Source organism: Fibroporia radiculosa (genome assembly GCF_000313525.1).
Source record: "Fibroporia radiculosa TFFH 294 genomic supercontigs, scaffold2125, whole genome shotgun sequence".
In the NCBI taxonomy this organism is placed as follows: domain Eukaryota; kingdom Fungi; phylum Basidiomycota; class Agaricomycetes; order Polyporales; family Fibroporiaceae; genus Fibroporia; species Fibroporia radiculosa.
Genome location: NW_012133335.1, coordinates 1 through 17,682, shown reverse-complemented (window position 1 = coordinate 17,682; position 17,682 = coordinate 1). Strand labels below are relative to the sequence as shown.

General features: G+C 50.4%; 7 protein-coding genes across 7 annotated transcripts; 4 read left to right on the top strand and 3 right to left on the bottom strand.

Annotated features, from left to right (window-relative positions):
• Positions 1 to 1,307: 1,307 nt before the first annotated feature.
• On the bottom strand, positions 1,308 to 2,237 carry FIBRA_03592 (uncharacterized protein; the record flags this gene model as incomplete). Its single annotated transcript, XM_012325429.1, has 2 exons — positions 1,308 to 1,619; positions 1,680 to 2,237. The coding sequence occupies 2 exons, from the start codon at positions 2,235 to 2,237 to the stop codon at positions 1,308 to 1,310; spliced, it is 870 nt and encodes a 289-aa protein (XP_012180819.1).
• Positions 2,238 to 3,024: 787 nt separating this feature from the next.
• Positions 3,025 to 3,394, bottom strand: FIBRA_03591 (uncharacterized protein; the record flags this gene model as incomplete). Its single annotated transcript, XM_012325428.1, has 2 exons — positions 3,025 to 3,195; positions 3,272 to 3,394. The coding sequence occupies 2 exons, from the start codon at positions 3,392 to 3,394 to the stop codon at positions 3,025 to 3,027; spliced, it is 294 nt and encodes a 97-aa protein (XP_012180818.1).
• A 2,731-nt stretch (positions 3,395 to 6,125) lies between these two features.
• FIBRA_03590 (uncharacterized protein) lies at positions 6,126 to 7,132 on the bottom strand (the record flags this gene model as incomplete). The annotated part of the gene is made up of 5 exons (XM_012325427.1): positions 6,126 to 6,614; positions 6,675 to 6,774; positions 6,835 to 6,932; positions 6,987 to 7,045; positions 7,105 to 7,132. The coding sequence occupies 5 exons, from the start codon at positions 7,130 to 7,132 to the stop codon at positions 6,126 to 6,128; spliced, it is 774 nt and encodes a 257-aa protein (XP_012180817.1).
• Positions 7,133 to 7,394: 262 nt separating this feature from the next.
• Positions 7,395 to 8,792, top strand: FIBRA_03589 (uncharacterized protein; the record flags this gene model as incomplete). The annotated part of the gene is made up of 6 exons (XM_012325426.1): positions 7,395 to 7,557; positions 7,682 to 7,815; positions 7,887 to 8,065; positions 8,132 to 8,362; positions 8,420 to 8,651; positions 8,718 to 8,792. The coding sequence occupies 6 exons, from the start codon at positions 7,395 to 7,397 to the stop codon at positions 8,790 to 8,792; spliced, it is 1,014 nt and encodes a 337-aa protein (XP_012180816.1).
• A 1,125-nt stretch (positions 8,793 to 9,917) lies between these two features.
• On the top strand, positions 9,918 to 10,920 carry FIBRA_03588 (uncharacterized protein; the record flags this gene model as incomplete). Its single annotated transcript, XM_012325425.1, has 2 exons — positions 9,918 to 10,553; positions 10,609 to 10,920. 2 exons carry the CDS (start codon positions 9,918 to 9,920, stop codon positions 10,918 to 10,920), a joined length of 948 nt encoding a protein of 315 aa, XP_012180815.1.
• A 2,835-nt stretch (positions 10,921 to 13,755) lies between these two features.
• On the top strand, positions 13,756 to 15,022 carry FIBRA_03587 (uncharacterized protein; the record flags this gene model as incomplete). Its single annotated transcript, XM_012325424.1, has 5 exons — positions 13,756 to 13,814; positions 13,874 to 14,125; positions 14,181 to 14,429; positions 14,484 to 14,729; positions 14,779 to 15,022. 5 exons carry the CDS (start codon positions 13,756 to 13,758, stop codon positions 15,020 to 15,022), a joined length of 1,050 nt encoding a protein of 349 aa, XP_012180814.1.
• Positions 15,023 to 15,739: 717 nt separating this feature from the next.
• FIBRA_03586 (uncharacterized protein) lies at positions 15,740 to 16,740 on the top strand (the record flags this gene model as incomplete). The annotated part of the gene is made up of 2 exons (XM_012325423.1): positions 15,740 to 16,372; positions 16,429 to 16,740. 2 exons carry the CDS (start codon positions 15,740 to 15,742, stop codon positions 16,738 to 16,740), a joined length of 945 nt encoding a protein of 314 aa, XP_012180813.1.
• Between the last annotated feature and the right edge of the window lie 942 nt (positions 16,741 to 17,682).

Genomic DNA, 17,682 nt, shown 5'->3' with positions numbered 1-17,682 from the left:
GGCTTGTGACATTGAAACTTTTCGGCATAAACGCTTAGCGAGGGTTCACCGATAGCTTCATCGTCGTCAAGCAAAATGACACGCGTATTCAGATCCCCGGCCCATAATTAATCTGGACCGAATGCCATCGCGGTCGCAGTCAAAGCCTAAGGGTTTTAGTTTGGTCCTCTCTCAGAACATCAACTTCTGTGGTAACTCCCTCCACGTTCACACCAAGGAATGAGTGCATATTGTCTTACCTTTACGATTACATTGCGTCATCTACATGGCAAAATAATTCATGCAGACTTTGTGAACCACAGTCTATAACAAAAGTATAACCCTGTTCTTACTGCGACATTTGCTGAGGTACAGTTCATGGCCACAGTCGCGCAGCGTTACGCCGCGTTGCTTGATGATACAGACTAAAATCGGCTCCTGTGATGAATCCCAGCGGTCCTCGTGCGCAGAACATCAACTGGCATACACGTACTCGACTTTGGGGGGCGGACGCCCAGTCACTGGGCAAATCTAAGAAACCCCTGCGATAGGGCCGCATCAGGGTTGAATACAGGACAACTTCGAACTCGACGGACAGGGACTGGTACCCGCACGGTCCATAGGAGAAGTTCGGAAGGTGAATTTTGACAAGTGCTTTCATTGCTGATGAGTGTCTTCGCTCACAGGAGCTATATTCGCGGGATATTTGCATTCAGGCTGCATCAATCAATTGGGGTGTTCTTCCCGTTTAAAATATACAATTTGACGCAGAATTCGTGCTCACCTCTAAAAAAGTACTATTCGGACCAAAAGTTATGGCAGTGGGTATGACATGTGCTACGTCTTTGTGGTATAAAGTTGTCAGATAGACAGCCTTGCGTGGATCCGTTTGATGTGTGTGTCAATATTCCAGATCCATGGCATATACCGAAAAGGTCAAAATCAATATCATTGTAGAGCAGAGGAGCAACAGAGAAGATTGCGCGGGAAGTTGAAGGTGAGCGCCCAGGAAACACGGAGCGATTCGGTTACGTAAGCTGGCACTTGATACGGTCCTACTGCTCTGGATTCTTCTTTCTTTGGCCACACGGATATTCTGATTGCGATTGCTTAGCTGTGATGTTATTCTGCTCAAAAAGTGCTGGTGCTTTGATTGTGCGAGATGAAACTTGAAGCTTGGCACGGCCTCGGGATAAGAGCTCGCCGTCATCTGAGTGCCAAGAGGCTACGAAGGAGCTCGACTTGGAGCTCGAGAGGGAGTGTATGTAGCCAAATTCGACCCCAATAAAATGTATGCCGTCTGATTATGACTATTGGCCGTAGCATCTCTAAATCACCATCCGAACCTTCAACTTGTCGCCATCTACAATTTCTTGTTTCCTCGATTCCAATTCTTCGACATCCCACTGGCAGCTGAAGTAACGACCTGCGAGCCATTCCCTGCGCTCCTTCGCAAGCCATACTATGGCATCCGCAGCCACCTCCAACGTGTCCACGAAGAACGGCTTCATGTTCTCGGGCACTCCAGCCGACATAGCTGTGACGATCGCGCCTGGGTGGACAGCATAGGCCAGGATGCCCTTATCCCCGTACTCGTTCATGAGTAGCTCGGCGAGGCGGACTTGGGCTAGCTTCGACATCTGATACACGAGAATTTATGAGTCCGGGTAGGCGGTACAGCAAACACGACCACTACACACCCCGTACGAGGAGGCCTGTGTGGCGACAACCCCATGCGCAGCGACGCTCGTGACGGTGATGATCGTCTGGCTCCCCTTGCTCTCGACCAGCAGCGGAAGACACCCTCTCGTTACCTCGTACGTCCCGCGCATGTTCACGTCCCACGTATGCCACCACTCTTCCGGGTCCGAGTCCGCGAGCAGCGCGTGAGGCTCCGAATACCCCGCGTTGTTCACGAGCACGTCGAGGCGCCCGAACGTCTCCTTTGCCGTAACGAGCGCAGCGCTGACCTGGGACGTACTGCTCGTGTCGACGGAGAGTGTAAGCACCTTGAGCGACTGTCCGGGACGTGTCGCTGCAGCCTCGCACGCTGCCTTGGTTGTGCTCATATCGGAGCGCGCAAAGAGGACCAGGCCGCTTGCCCCTGCTTTGGCGAACGAGATCGCGGTGGCCTGCCCAATGCCCCTCGATGCGCCAGTTATGAGCACCACTTGACCTCCGAAGTCCGCCTTTGAAGGGTCGATGGCGGGGTACGTATCGTGGCGGATGGTCTTGACAAACTCGAAGCCTACACGCATGGGTCAACAAGTCAGGAATGGACTGCCGTCGACCTCCATACTTGCCCTGGTGAGGCACAATTTCGATTCTCGGCAGCATGGTTGAAATATACCCTGTCATAGGAGAACATGTCTCTAAACGCTGGTTTTTAAAGGAATGCTCACAGTTGTGCCTCCTATGTACACATATACAATAGGAGACGGGCTGTGCCTTCCCGCCGTCGCCAAGCATCCTCAGTGCGGGATCGGGTAAGGCATCACTAGTATACCATTCTATATAGACGTTCAGCTACTCCCGCCCTTAATCATACTCACAGGGGTCTATTCAACATCACATAGAGCCTATCTCCTACAATTCGCATAGTGATACAGATGGTTGCATGTCATCCGGAGAAGTGCCCTCAATTGAAGGAATTGAATTCTACTCATTTTTATAATCTACCTCTACCGGTGATCAGGGAGTCTTGAGGCATTTATTTATCTCTTGCGCTGATACGAACGATGCAAAATGTAATCACGTAGATTCGTACACATACTACGCATATGTATACAGGTATCGCTGCCAAAGTGTGCCACTACATGTGCGTGTATCGATACTAACGTATATCCTAAAGGACAATGAACGAAGAATGATCTGTCGACGTGGAGAGGGTAGCCAGTGAAACGTCAGAAGATGAAGAACGACGAAGAAAAGCAGCCAGGCGCTGCGACGGCGTGCAATGCAACCAAGTAATCCCTCGGAAAGTTGATATGCAGTCTAAAACATCCAGTGTGCTCTTCCATATAACAAAGACCCCTAATAAGTTCTTCACTGTGCAACGGATGGCCTGGATGGAGCCTGACCAACGCTCATACGCCCTTCCTTCTCTAGCGGGTACATCTTCAGTGTCGACGAATCTGATGGAGATGGCATCTTGTCTGACTCTAGGACGTCGATCATCTCATGAGATTCTACATCGATAAATACCTCTTGACCGCCCTATCAAATATACTACGTTAGCGATCTTGCGCATTCAGGAGAAAGATAAAACCATTGCCTGTTGCATCATACTAACCCGCTTCCCAAGTTCGGTATGCATGTGAAGGCCTTTGATGTTTCCGCGGCTCATCTCGGTTGCACTCGTGCCAGAGCCGACATTTCCGTACTTCCATCCGGCGCGAGAGTTCAAGCTTGACATCAGTGAATTGGTGTACAACTTTGACAGTGGCAAGTTGAAAATCAGATGCAAACCAGCGGGCTTGATAAACCCAACGAGACGCGCGAAGCATGGAACGTCGAACGGACAAAATAAGTGAACATTTGGAAACTTAGATATCATGAAACACTCACGGTAGCCAAGAACAGGATTAAGTCGATGGTAGCACACAACGCGGTAATCAGGCCAGTCTGGACGGTCACTATAGGCAACGTGTCAGTCGATCCAATTCGTAAGAGCCCCTGTGACTTCAACCAACATCGGATGATCTTGTTCACTACGTCATCCGTTTGCGAAAATCCTGTCTTGTGCTTTCGCTAAGAATCGCCGACGTCTTTAAACTTCACGTCCATGCGCAACAGAGGCATTGAGTACCCACCAGGTGCCACACAAGAGCCGCCGTGATAGAAGAGTCCGCAACTGCTGAGAATGCAAGCCAGATGATCACGATGACTTCAAACTTCTGGAAATGTGTGAACTCCGGGATCATTCCCACCGCGATGGCAGTCCCCATTCCACCGCCTGAAAGAGGAAACGTCTATGCTTGAGGGGAAAATACAGTGGAAATATTCCAAAAGATGACATACACCACTGGCAGAAAGAGCAGAACATAATAAAGCAGACAGCAGGAATACTACCGGTCAGAACTTTGACACGCCATGCAAAAAACATTTGCACAAGCAGAGCGATGATAGCCTGTGGGGTATACGTCAGTGAAGCATGTGTGAACTATCGCAAACATACTGTCATTGCAGGATCTGAATGGGGGATTTTCGCTTGTCAGTTCGTATGAGACGTCTACTATATGTGTACTGGCCTGTTCCAAAGACTGGTGCGGATGGTTAGATGCCACAACCTGAACCTGGGATTAAAATCACTCCACTTACCCCAGGACGCATAGTTGAGATCGGAGGGATTGTCTATATGATGGATTGTCATGTTAGAAATGTTCACCGTGCGGGGAATTTTACTCGCCAAAGCCGTTAACTAGAGGAATGTAAACGAACGCGATGTCGAATGCGCAGTTGAGGGTATCGCATAAGAAGAGAAGTCCGACCTGGCACCTCTACTGTAAAATCGCTGCCAGAGATGCGAAGAAAAAGACGTACGAATAATTTCATCCATAATTTGTCGCTAGACAAGACATAAGTCAACACAGCCTTAGTCTTCCGAAAGTGCTTACCGCTTGTATACACTAAAATAAAGGAATGTCTGTGTAATCATGATGCCGTATAACACGATATTGAGGACACATCCAACAAAGATGGGCCCATACCTGCGGATATATGCGTCAGAATGCCATTGTGATCCACTCCGTTCAATTCGTACGTACGTTTCCGCTGCTGGGGAACCCATGTCCGCTGCCCGCGAGTCGCTCAAAATGTAAGATATGTCGCAGTTGAATCACAGAGAAATGTGCCGGATGGTGTCGGTCGCAGGACGAGTATCGCAGGAGGGTGTCACCAGCGGTAGGAGGAGAAACGGGTAGGAGCACGGGGGATAGAGTCAATGTCCATCGCTGGATTTTATGGCCGAGTGGGTTCAGCCAACGGCCACCGCTCCAAGAGATGTTGACGTCGGCTAGTGACAGAGGACGAGCTTGGGTGTACATACTTACCATATTAAGAAGTGGGACGGTCATCTTGGGACGTAGACGGTCTCGATCGAGCATGCGGATCCTGGGCGGTCGACGGCGTCTCTGCACAGAAGACTAGGTCGTTGAGGTCTGCAGCCACAGGCACTCCACTCTCGTAAACCTGAGCCAGCATCGAACCTTCAAGTCCACTTTAGCTCGAAAATAGCTTCAAGGTCTGTAGCGAATGTCACCACTGCATTGGAGTGAGGTTCATGTTCTCGGAGCGTTCGACTCATTAGAACGAGTCGTTATGGCGTCAGTTTCTGGACATAATCGTTCCCCAACTTCTTCTTAGGTAGAGGGCCTCTTCTCGAGATACATAGCATATGCGCTCGGGGACGAGCTGAGGTGGCGTATCAACGGGGAGAGAGAACGAACCGACCCGACGCACTCACCCGCACTCAGCACAGCGGAGGATTGGCCATACCTCCGCACCTCTCGGCTTCGTAGATTCGCGAGTACATTGCCCGCCATGGCGCTGACAGGCGCCGTACCCGCAAACACTACGCTGAGCATATCAACAAGCGAATAACGTCGGCGCAGTAGCAGATCCATCCTGTATCTCTAGCAGACGTCAAATTCCACCTGCTGAACTACCTACGAACTGCGCAAATCTCCGATGGACATCAAGCGATCACACTTTCCATGAGATGCGCTGTTTCAAAGTTCTGAATAGTGAGAATGTTCCATTTACGAGAAATAACTTACCTGGAGCCGAACACGTAGTGCAGGAAAGGCGAAAAAAAAACACCCTGCAGATCAGCATGTAGGTAGAACGACGTCGGAAGCCGCAGATGCTACCTATAGCTTGTATGACAGAACTTTGAGTAGGTGGCTCTGCCCAAGCCGAGAATCCAGTAGCTGCGCCGGTACGTGATCACAAGCGACTGCGAATAACACGAGCGAGCCGTTCAAGCACGACTATGTCTCGAATGCAAGAGTCGTCAATCAGCTAAATAACAAGCATGGAGCTGCGTGAAAATAAACTTAGATAGAAAGCCGATAGATAGAACGAAATTGGGACAAACAAAACAAATCCCGGATGAGACATCCAGGTACGGTCCTCGTAGTATCCTCCTACTCATTCATCTCATCATCTCCATCACCGTCTCTCTCCCCCTCCGGAACGTCATCCTCTCTGACCTCTTCAACACCAATCTCCTGGCCCTCTACCTGAACCACTTCCCCACTCGCCGCCTCCCATCGTGCCCGTAAACCCACCTTGAAGTTGACCAGCTTCAACCCAACCAACTTCAGCAACTGCGCCTGCTCCGCAGTCAGCACGCGACCCTTTGAACACACGGTATGCGGCGCGTCGAGCGTCGGTACCCCACGTTCCATCCGTGTGCGCAGCCCAAGCTTGCGTAGCTGCGGCTCCTCGTTGTGCGGGAACGGCTCCGGTGGTAGCGAGTGTTGCTGCATAACTGGTCCTGCTGGGAGCAAGACCGTACGCGTAGCCTTGTTACCCGATCGCGCGAAATCCGGCTGTCTAAAGTCCGCAAACCACTCGATGACTTCCTCGGGCGGGGAATCAGTAAAGAAGAGACCGACTTGGCCCTTGATTTGCTGAGGACGGCAAAATGGTGTCTGAGCCAGCTCTCATACGAGTGAAACGTTTGTACGTACTTTTGCAAGCTTATGCAAACCTGAACGATGCTCTTCTTCTGGCGTTGTGCCTAGCGCCTTCGCCATGACCGCCCCTCGCCCAAAGAAGATCCGCGCAGAGCTAGTTCCTCAGTCAGATCGCGGGCACGTACAAACAAACGAGATAATATACAACACGTACTCTTTCCATAGCTTTCGTACAGTCTTTAGATGCGCATTTCGCATGTTCCCCACCTCAAACAGCCAGCAATATTGCCATTTTTCTGCATTCTCTTGCACCTGTCGCCGATCAGCGGGTGATGTCATATTACTCAAGAAACACAAAAATCATACCTCCTTCAAAAGTGCATTTTTATGTTCCCGAGTCTTCTTCTCGACCTTTGTCAGTGAAACTGTACGACTGTGAGTGTTCCAGCCGTGTGAATAGACCGTCCCTGGAGCAGCTGCTTACCGAGTTTAGCGCGTTTTGACTTTGGCATTGTTACAGTTCTCTTTCACTTGTTCAGAGGTATACAAAAAATGTAGAGGTGATCGAGAGTGGTTATGATACTTTTCTTATGGTCATACAGGCAAGGTCGAGTGAAGAGAGCAGACGCGGAACACGATTTTCGACAAGCGCCCGATCTAATCTTACAAAATTTGCCCATAATCTTATCTCTTTTGGCTGATCACCCGGATACCTCAAATTCACCGTCACCTCTTCCGCGGCTTTGCTCTCTCTGCATCTGCGTCTGTATTATAATGGGAGGTCAGGCTGTACCGGATATCTCGCCCCCCGCTCTCGCCGCCCTCGAAGCGGCACTACTCAACGTCGCTGGCAATGTGCCACTGCACAACAGGTTTCGGGCTCTCTTCACGCTTAAGGCACTCAAGAACGACAATGCAGTAAATATTATCTCGAAAGGTGCGTCCTCAACAAAGTGCGGGAGATCATCTCGTAAATGGCGAATTCTATCTTCGGATTGAACCTCGAGTCCTTATCCTTCGCGGTGATAATAGACAGCAGCTGACAGGACCCTTCGCACTAGGATTTTCGGATGACAGTGCGCTACTAAAGCACGAGCTCGCATACTGTCTCGGACAGATGAAGAACACGTCTGCCCTCCCCGTTCTCGAGAATGTTCTTGCAAACGAGCAGGAAGACCCGATGGTCCGCCATGAGGTACGTAAACCCCTCTTCTATTCTGCTTTCACGATGGAGGGCGCCCTGGGGCTGATCTTGGATGCAAGTAGGCCGCGGAGGCAATGGGCGCTATTTCTTCACCATCTTCCATTCCTCTTCTGCAGAAATACCTCTCCGATCCTGAACGGAGTGTCCGAGAGACCTGCGAGATCGCCCTGGCGAAGATCGACTGGGATAATTCTGACGAAGGGCGCAAGCATTGGGAGGTTGTTAAGAAATCGGAAGACCAGTGTGTTCCACACCTTCCCTCTTCGTGACCATATTTTTGACGTCTAGTGCGTGTATATTTGATCAGAACATACACCTCAGTCGATCCCGCGCCGCCCTCGTCCCGCCTCTTGTCTGGCAAACCAGCGCCCGAAGACGCATCAACAATCAGCATTAGCACACTTCGCACCACCCTCCTCGATAAGAATCGCCCGCTCTTCGAACGATACCGCGCAATGTTTGCACTCCGCAATATCGGCACGCCCGCCGCCGTCAACGCACTCGCTGCGGGTTTCTCCGACGACAGCGCGCTGTTCAAGTACGTTCTACACCCTTCACTTCCCTTGTACTACTAACTCTTTCTTTCTGTAAATAGACACGAAATCGCCTTCGTCTTTGGACAGCTACTCTCTGCGCACTCTGTCCCCTCCCTCCTTGCCGTCCTTCAAAACACCAACGAGTCCGACATGGTCCGCCACGAGGCGGCTGAGGCGCTCGGAGGAATCGCGACGCCCGAGGTACTACCGCACCTCAAAGAATGGATGCAGCGCCCCGATGCGCCGCGCGTCGTGCGCGAAAGCTGTCAGGTCGCGATTGATATGTGGGAGGTGCGTTGCGTGCGTAAATGTAGCTGCGGAACATAATACTGACCTCTGCGCTGGTGTTTGTGACAGTATGAAAATTCTGGCGAGTTCCAGTACGCGAATGGACTGGACAATGGAGGAGTCATGGGCGCTGTAGGAGTATGACCACCGTCAAGAACACCTATAGACCGGCATCATTACTATTGTATTTTAAGTCATTTGGTTGTCCGTTGCTCATATCCGCTCTCATCCGTCTCACGGTCCTTTCTGCTACTTTACCGCATGTAACGATTAATTTTGTGAGGAGGCACTGTGGCTTCTGCGCCGATCGGTACCGACTTTGTTGTGTCTCATGTTATAGAACGATTCCTCCTCATTACTCCTTCCTACGTTTCTTCGTCTGCAGCGCGACGCTTGAAGGCTTCTATGCATTCGAACATGCCGACGAGACATCGAAGTGGAGCTGACAAAAGGTGGTTCTGATAGTCGACTGGTTGGACCCCGATAAGGATATTGTCTGCATGTCAACCTGAGAATCATACTGTCATATGCAATCGTATCAGTAGTACAATTACTAAACTTACAGCTGCTCCTCCTCCTCAAATCTCAAAAATTCATATATGATACTAAATACAAGTACATCACCGTTGTGTGGTTATATTACGAATGCAAAGTGAGAGAGTGACTTGAATGCCCCACAAGAGTGTTTTGAGGACTACACTCAACCAAGAGTGGTCACCTTGGGTGGGGGACCACAATGTCTGATTGACACAATAACTGAGCATGGTGATGTGAAGAACTCAAGCACTCTTATTCTAACTTCTCCAGAACAATCTGCACAGTGAACCTCTCCTGAATCCCGCATTGAATGGTGGCAACTCAAATCTGTGACATTCCAAAGTGCCAGTGCAAGTGACAGGATCAAGATCTACCTTTTTATGTGATCAGTAAACTTCATTCCACCTATGACTGATATACATTGTAGCTAGGGCAGAGGGTATATACAAATAGATGGTAATCAAGACAAGACGAAACGCACGGGTAGAGCACATGAGTATGCTGAGAGCGTGAGTGCCAAAACAGGTACGTCGTCCTATCAAGTTCCAGTGGCGACGTTACAAGCCAGAATGTCGGCATTTATGCTACTCCTTACAGGATTCCTGGTAGGCGGAGAATTAGCAGCTTACGAACGTTTTCTTTCACGCACATATAAGGCTGAAATGCGAGCGCATGTTGCGCACGTATCGAATACACCAATACCGACGTCAAACACTTTACTATCGGTTAGCCATGTCTATTAATATGAACTTTCCTCCTCACTCTGGCAAGTGTGGCAGTCCATGGTGCGTTCGCGCTCTTCTGATGGTACTTTTGCTAGGCGTTGAGTTTGTGAAGACGGCACGCCATGATACATACCCCGCCATCGACCCCACAAAGACCAACCTCACAGGACAGGTTGCCCTCATCACAGGCGCATCGAAGGGCATCGGAAAGGCTACCGCGGTCGCATTCGCGCAGGCCGGCGCGTCTGGTCTAGTTCTCCTTGCTCGTTCCGACCTGAACGCGACGAAAGCTGCCTGTGAAGCTGCGGCGAAACGTCCGGGCCAGTCACTCAAGGTCCTGGCCATCAACGTTGATGTCAGTAACACAACTCAGGTGAATGACGCCATGGCGAAGGTTAAAGAGACGTTCGGACGCCTTGACATTGTGGTAAACAATGCCGGCGCGGTGTCGCCTCTGGCCCTTCTTGCAGAATCGGACTCAGAGACATGGTGGCACGTCTGGGATGTGAACATTCGTGGGACGTATGAGGTGACGCGAGCAGCATTACCGCTACTCGTCGAGAGCGAGGGGAACAGGACAGTTATCATCGTCAGCAGTCTTGCTGCCCATGGTGTCTTCAAGACGCATGGCTCTGCCTACGGGGTACGCATCAACTATTTGAATGTTTGGGACAAAGCTTACATCTGATATATTCCAGACTACAAAGCTTGCCCACCTTCGCCTCGCGGAGTACATCGCGCATGAGTATGGAGACAAGGGTGTTGTTGCCTACGCGATACATCCAGGTGGAATCATTACGGATATGACTTCCGGCGCACCGGAGAGCTACAAACAATTGTACATTGACACACTCGAGGTTGCTGCGCACACCATGGTCTGGCTCGCTCGAGAACCCAAGACTTGGCTATCTGGACGTTATGTTAGTTGTCAGTGGGATGTCGAAGAGCTGGAGGCGAAAAAGCAGGAGATTGTCGATGGCGACAAACTCAAAATCAGGATGGTTATTTAAGGGCGCCAGCTTTCTGGAATCTGCGTCATGTCTAAAAATTATACATGTATAAAAGCCGAGACATGATCTGTCTGTCATCAAAGCGAGCACATTAGTGAACAGAACGGATAGGGAGGCAGACCCTGCAGGCGCTTAATCTCCCGCTGGACCGTATAAGCTGTGCCACTTCCGCTATTGACACAACTTCCTCCGTAGGAGTCTAGTTGGCCGGATCAGCTCGACTGTGGTGCATAATCAGAACTGGTTGTGCGCTGACCAGAGGTCTCAGCAATCGTTGGGCGAGCCTCCATAACCTAGAGAGTCGAGATGGATATTGTGGTCGTTGAGAGCCGTAGCGCTAAAGACCGTTCGCAGAGCATAGTCGTATGGTGGGTATCCGTGCTTCCTCCATTGATTGAATGTCTCGACTCTTGCGGTGTCGCTGCGTGTAGCCTGAGGACTTTGGTCTCGAATGCGATGGGTGGGTTATGCTGAACGGCATCATAGCATCCAACAAGTCCGATGGAAGCATCCTCAGGCAGATTTGCAGCCTGAACATGTAGTGTATGCAGCGGTCGAAAGCAGCCAGGCGTGCTTCAGTGAAGTTGAGGAGAGCTGAGGCCATGCTGTGACGCTCAGTGAAAAGTGACATGAATAAAAATCGGAAGCTGTGTCAACCAATGAGAAAAAAAATGAGATAAACTACCTTCACATGAATTACATAATTCAGCTTTCTTCACACATTTTTGACGCAATCCATTGGGTGACCCCGTTTCTCAATATTCAATTACAGCAATCTCAAAATCGATGTGCCGCCCCCGAGAAAACACGATGGAGCATGGCGTCGGCTGGTGCCAGCGCCACGGCGGCTCGGTGCCGCCTGCGGCCTGGGTGTTGCCCCGCGGCGTAAGTTCTCTTCCTCCTCGAGCCGGTGGTTGCGCTCTTGGCGATATGACCGGACTCAGACGGTATATTCATCCCTCTCAAAAGGAGCTGCTTATAACAATGTCAAGGTATATGCCAAACAACGAAACTGCCCTTGCTATGAGTATCAATGAGTGGACATAAACTGTACAGAATTTCATCATTATTTTCGTCACTGCTATCTTCAATGAGCGCGACCCGAAACTGAGTGACCCACCACCTACAGCATCAAGCCGTCATCAGCCGAGGAGCCACCTTTTTCCCAGAGCGCGCGGCACATCAATTGAGATTGCTGTAATTACTCGAAGTACGCCAGTAGGTACTGGCGCCAAACCTCACCCAGTGTCAAGAGTTTTAGTAGATGACAAGCAGGAGCATTTCTTGCGTCGTGATAAGGCGTGTATACGACGTCAAATTGTATCATGTGTGCAGTAGTATTACATAGAGCCGACTTATATAATCGTAGAATAGCCAAATGGGTATGTAAGGAGTAAAAATTTTGCTACGCTGAGCCCTCCGCGGATGTTTGTCGCTTTCTAGCGTCGAGAACTTCGGGGGGACGACATTATTCACACACACCGTATCCGAGGTGTGCGAAACATATCGACAGATATTAGAGGGTGGGATCTCATCACAGTAAGCAAAATTACCATTCCAATAGTTTGAAGCATGATAAATTCACCGAATCCGACATCATATGACTTCCATCTCATCCGCTCGAAACTACTTACAGGTAGCATAAGGCAAAATCACGCACATTCCTACGACATTATGTGTTCGATTTCTATTCCAAGGCGACATACTGAATTATGCCCGTAGAGAGATCTCTGCGCTTTGGTGATATTCTGACACAATAGGACGAGTCCAGCGTCGTCGAGGTTGTTATGCCCAAGACGAATGCTACGTGCCCCACGCGACTGTTCCACAAGGGTATAACCCCTAACCGTTCAGGATCATTTTCCGGGTCAACTTATGGTCGGGCTATCGCATGCAGGCACCTGCCCTCCGACTTGATTTATGTGCAGCGAGCTGCCATCTCGAAGCCTTCCTTGACTTGTGATCGGATCTTTTCTACTGTTGTATCCGTTCTCCGTTGTTGAAAGACGCTTACAGGGAGGTTGCGGGTGATGGGCTGCGCGCTGCGGTGATCCGCGATGCCGGGCGGCGGAATGATCATCGCGCCAAAGGCTCAGCGCTCAGCGGATCAATCCATGTTCACCCACGGGATAGCATTGACAGCATCCCGTCCCACGAAGACAGTCAGACGCTGAACTTAAGGACGAAATTCGCCCTTGTAGTTGATAAGTATGATTCTTGAGAAAATCCGTATCTGAGGCACTTATTAATAATTACTGTTGCAGACTTCTGAGTGCTCCGTGTTGGTACGCAATTGCATGGGCGCACGTCAAGGCCTGCACCTCAAGACTATATGGCGACCCTCTTGAATTCGGTGTGTCATTACCACAGCGACTCATATGATCTAGAAGGGACAGGGCGCTGAGAACACTTTTGATGACATATTTTATTTCACATCCATTCAAACGGGTCTCCCCCAAGATACCCGAGCTCACGGAATCCCTGCTTGCAGGCAGCGCTATGTGCGCTACGCACCACTGCATGACGATTCGTGCTGGGCATACCGGTGTCACAATTAATCGTCTGAGGCGTCTCTCTTCGTATAAAATGCTTGTCTCTTTCAGCGTCGTTTCCTCAGCCCTCAGTTGACCTGTGTGCCCTGTTCTAAGTCTCAACGAGTTCAAGTACTGGATAGTGAGTGGCTCCTACCCTGCCTAATAGTCATGATTCAAATTCTTATTTTTTGTGCTCTAGCTTGACTTGCTACATTCTTTTTTCGCTTTTTATCTTTACGACGCACGCTTGACGGTTCAATCGCTCTTATCAACTTCATTTCCAACGCTTTCACATTTCATCATGCGTGCCGCCATTCTTGCTGTTGCCGCTGCCGCTGCCGCCGCCCCTGTTCTGGCCGGGTACGTATTATTCACTCATGCGGGGGCTCCTGGCTCATGAACTTCGACTCTTCTTCCAGCGCGGCTCCTACACCTTATTCTCGTGATCTTTACGTGCGTGAGGTTAGCGATGACCTTGTTCGCAGGATGTTATCGGGTGCTTTGCTCGGTGCCTCGAAGGGTGCCGGTAGAGGTTCCGGAAAGGTCCTCAAGGAAGCAAACAAGCAGCAGAAGGCAAACAATGACCCGGCCAACAAGCCTGTCAAATTGCCCAAGTATGACCCCAAGATACATGGAAAGCAGGGCGACAGCTCCAAGGGGAATGGCAAACGGTGGGTAATGTTGCAAGGTCTGGGAGAGATGTTAAAGCTGAACGACGCCAATTAGCGATTATGACCTCGATCTTTTCGCCCGTGAAGAGGACGAGGATGAGTCAGCGCTCGTTCGGCGCATGCTTTCTGGTGCTCTGCTCGGTGCATCCAAGGGTGCTGGGCGGGGTGCGGGAAAGGTCCTGAAGGAAGCGAATAAGCAACAGAAGGCCAACAACGACCCTGCCAACCAGCCTGCCAAGATTCCTAAGTACGACCCGAAGATTCATGGCAAGCAGGGTGACAGCAGCAAGGGCAATGGAAAGCGGTGAGTGATCTCGTGGTGCGCTAGGAAAGGTCTGAGTTGAACGATGTTATCCAGTGAATACGACCTTGATCTCTTTGCTCGCGAGGAGGATGAGGAGTCAGCGCTCGTTCGGCGCATGCTTTCTGGTGCTCTGCTCGGTGCATCCAAGGGTGCTGGACGGGGTGCGGGGAAGATCCTTAAGGATACGAATAAGCAGCAGAAGGCCAACAACAACCCTGCCAACCAGCCTGTCAAAATTCCCAAGTATGATCCCAAGATTCATGGCAAGCAGGGTGACAGCAGCAAGGGTAATGGGAAACGGTGAGTAGTGTCCACTATGCAATATGCGTGGCTCAACGTCGATCTCTAGTGCCGATGATATCCTTTATGCTCGTGAAGATGATGACTTCCCTCGATACCGCGAGGACATTCGGCATGAGGACGGTCAGCAGTTCTGGCATCACGGCGACGAGGATGCTGAACACCATTATGGAGGCTTTGAGGGTCACGGCGAGGACTTTGGGAACCATCATGAGGATTTCAAGCACGATGAACACATGGTCCATCATCTTCGGGAATTGGTTGCGCGCGCTCTGTTTGATGAGCTCGATTGATCGTGCGAGATGTCCCAAGCGATCTGTGATGATCGTTTATGTGTCATAGTAATTTCCTATAGCGAACATGCAGGCTTTATTGAGGGCTCATCATATTCTGGTGTGCAAGCTGTTTGGTGTGCTGCCATTCGACTGAACATACCGTGACGTGGATGTCCCCGCCGACCATAGTTCTTCAATGGAGTGTCCATTTTCATGCCCCTTGGTCTATCCAAGGGCTAATTTATGGTAAAGACTCGGTGGAAAAGTAGCTCAAGAGAGGAAAATCATTGGAACTTCCACAAAGCCAGGCTCTAAAATCAGGACAAAGAACTATCAAGTCATCGAATAAACGTACCGGCAGGTTAACGGTTTTTCTCCAGCGACGGGCGGCATCTTGTATACTATCCTTATGCGGAAGTGATCGAGCTCTCGACCACGGTGATTGGCCAGTGGCGTATTGTTTGTCATTTCCCGTTCACGCACGCGCCTGCGGCCATTGCTGCGACAATGTGCCGGCAACTCCAGTCCCTTGAGGCTTGCTCATCGTGATGCCAAGTATATTCGCCGTCCTTAAGTCGGTGGAATTCCCGATGAACGGAGAATCGATGTCTACATTGCTACAAGTAAGGTGCGGAAGCAGGCTTCGAGGATGCGTATAAAAAGCCAGGATGCAGCCAGGCGCACCCCAGTATCTAGCACATAAAAGCACTTGTCGACAAGCGAGCAGTCATAACGATGAAAGTCAGCTTCCCGCCTCATGCTGGCAAGTATCATTTCCCTAGGATCTTCTGGTTGAAATTCTCAACATCTAATTTAGGTCTTGAATTCGTGAAGACAGCGCGCCACGACACGTACCCTGCTGTTGATCCTACAAAAGCCAACCTCGCGGGACAGGTTGTTCTCGTAACCGGCGCGTCGAAGGGTATTGGGAAAGCCATCGCAATCGCGTTTGCGCAGTCAGGCGCATCCGGACTCGTTCTTCTTGCCCGCTCCGATCTCAGCGTTACGAAGGCCGCTTGTGAAGCCGCGGTTCGGAAGCGTCCGGGCCAGTCGCTCAAAGTCTTGACCATCAACGTCGACACCAGTGATGCTGCGCAAGTCAATACAGCCATAGCGAAGATTAAGGAGACATTAGGACGGCTTGACATCGTGGTCAACAACGCAGGTGTCATCGAGCCTGAGGCCCTCATTGCAGATTCAGACTCAAAGTCGTGGTGGCATACTTGGGATGTGAACATTCGTGGGACGTATGAGGTGACGCGGGCAGCATTGCCGTTGCTCATCGAGAGCAACGGCAACAAGACCGTCGTCGTCGTCAGCAGTATCGCCGCCCATGGTATCCTCGAAACGCATGGCTCTGCCTACGGGGTACGCGTTGATAAATTTAGCTGTTTGAGATAAAGCTCATGTTGTTAACCTTCTAGATGACAAAGCTCGCGCAGCTTCGCTTCGCGGAGCTCATCGTGAACGAATATGGAGACAAAGGTATTGTTGCCTACGCAGTGCATCCCGGTTCAATCTCCACCGGCATGAATGCAGACATAGCAGAGGACCTCAAACCGTTCCTCATCGACACGCCCGAAATCGCTGCGCACACCATAGTTTGGCTCGCCCGAGAACCCAAGGCTTGGCTATCTGGACGCTACATTAGCTGTCAGTGGGACGTCGAGGAGCTTGAGGCGAAGAAGCAGGAGATTGTTGACGGTGACAAGCTTAAGGTCAGAATGGCAATCTAGATCTCCTAACAATTGCGAGTAGCCTTCTATCAACATACGTTACTAAGTGCATATCAATATTATCCGACCGATCTTTTCCACTTGAGTTATCGTAGAGGTTCGGCTGGCTAGACCATCAGCTTGCAAACGCTTAATTTAAATATGTTCTCCACCTTGTAGAGGCCCAAGGCCCTTGATATAGTACCTCCGTCGATTACACGGCCTCAATGATTCAGCTCAAGACCTGCAGCATGTCTAGATACAACCTAGTTTCTCCAAAACATTACAATACTACCCGAACTGCCAATGCAGTATCACTAATCTCGGTAGCATGATGAGGGACACTGAGCGGCACAATTTCTGCGTTTGCGTTTGTGGTGCCCAGGCTATAAAAGCACAAACACGTTCCTATAGCGCTGACAGCGTGAAATTTTGGTACAGGATGACTGCCTGTTTGTTCATGGGTGGCTTGTAAGAGAATTGTCACCCGCGACCAAGCCCTGGCTTACCGCTCAAATCATCCATGCGCCGCCCGATCTGCTCATCAGCCAGCTACCGCTTCGAAATTTCATTTGTACCTGCCGGAGTGCTCAGCCTCAAAATGGAAACGTGACGAGTGACGAGGAAATATTCTGAGACGAAAGTAGATGAGAGAGAGAAATCATTTTCCAGATTTTGAGAGTCGATCGTGAAGTCAGCGACAGTGAGAAGAGGAAGCAGAGGAGCTTGACCCGCGACAATCAGGATTGGGACTTGGGAAGAAGAGCTTGAAATGGACGATAGACTTTCTCTAGCCAAAACATAATCGTCGTTATTTTCGACCGGTACTATTCAAGAGAGCGCTTAGCGCTCAGTACTCAGCCCGCACCTCCGATTAGAAAAGCTTCGCCGCTCCTTGCACCTTAACCACCAACATCTCCGTTAGACGCCCGCCTCCATGTCGCATTCCCACTCCCGTTCCTA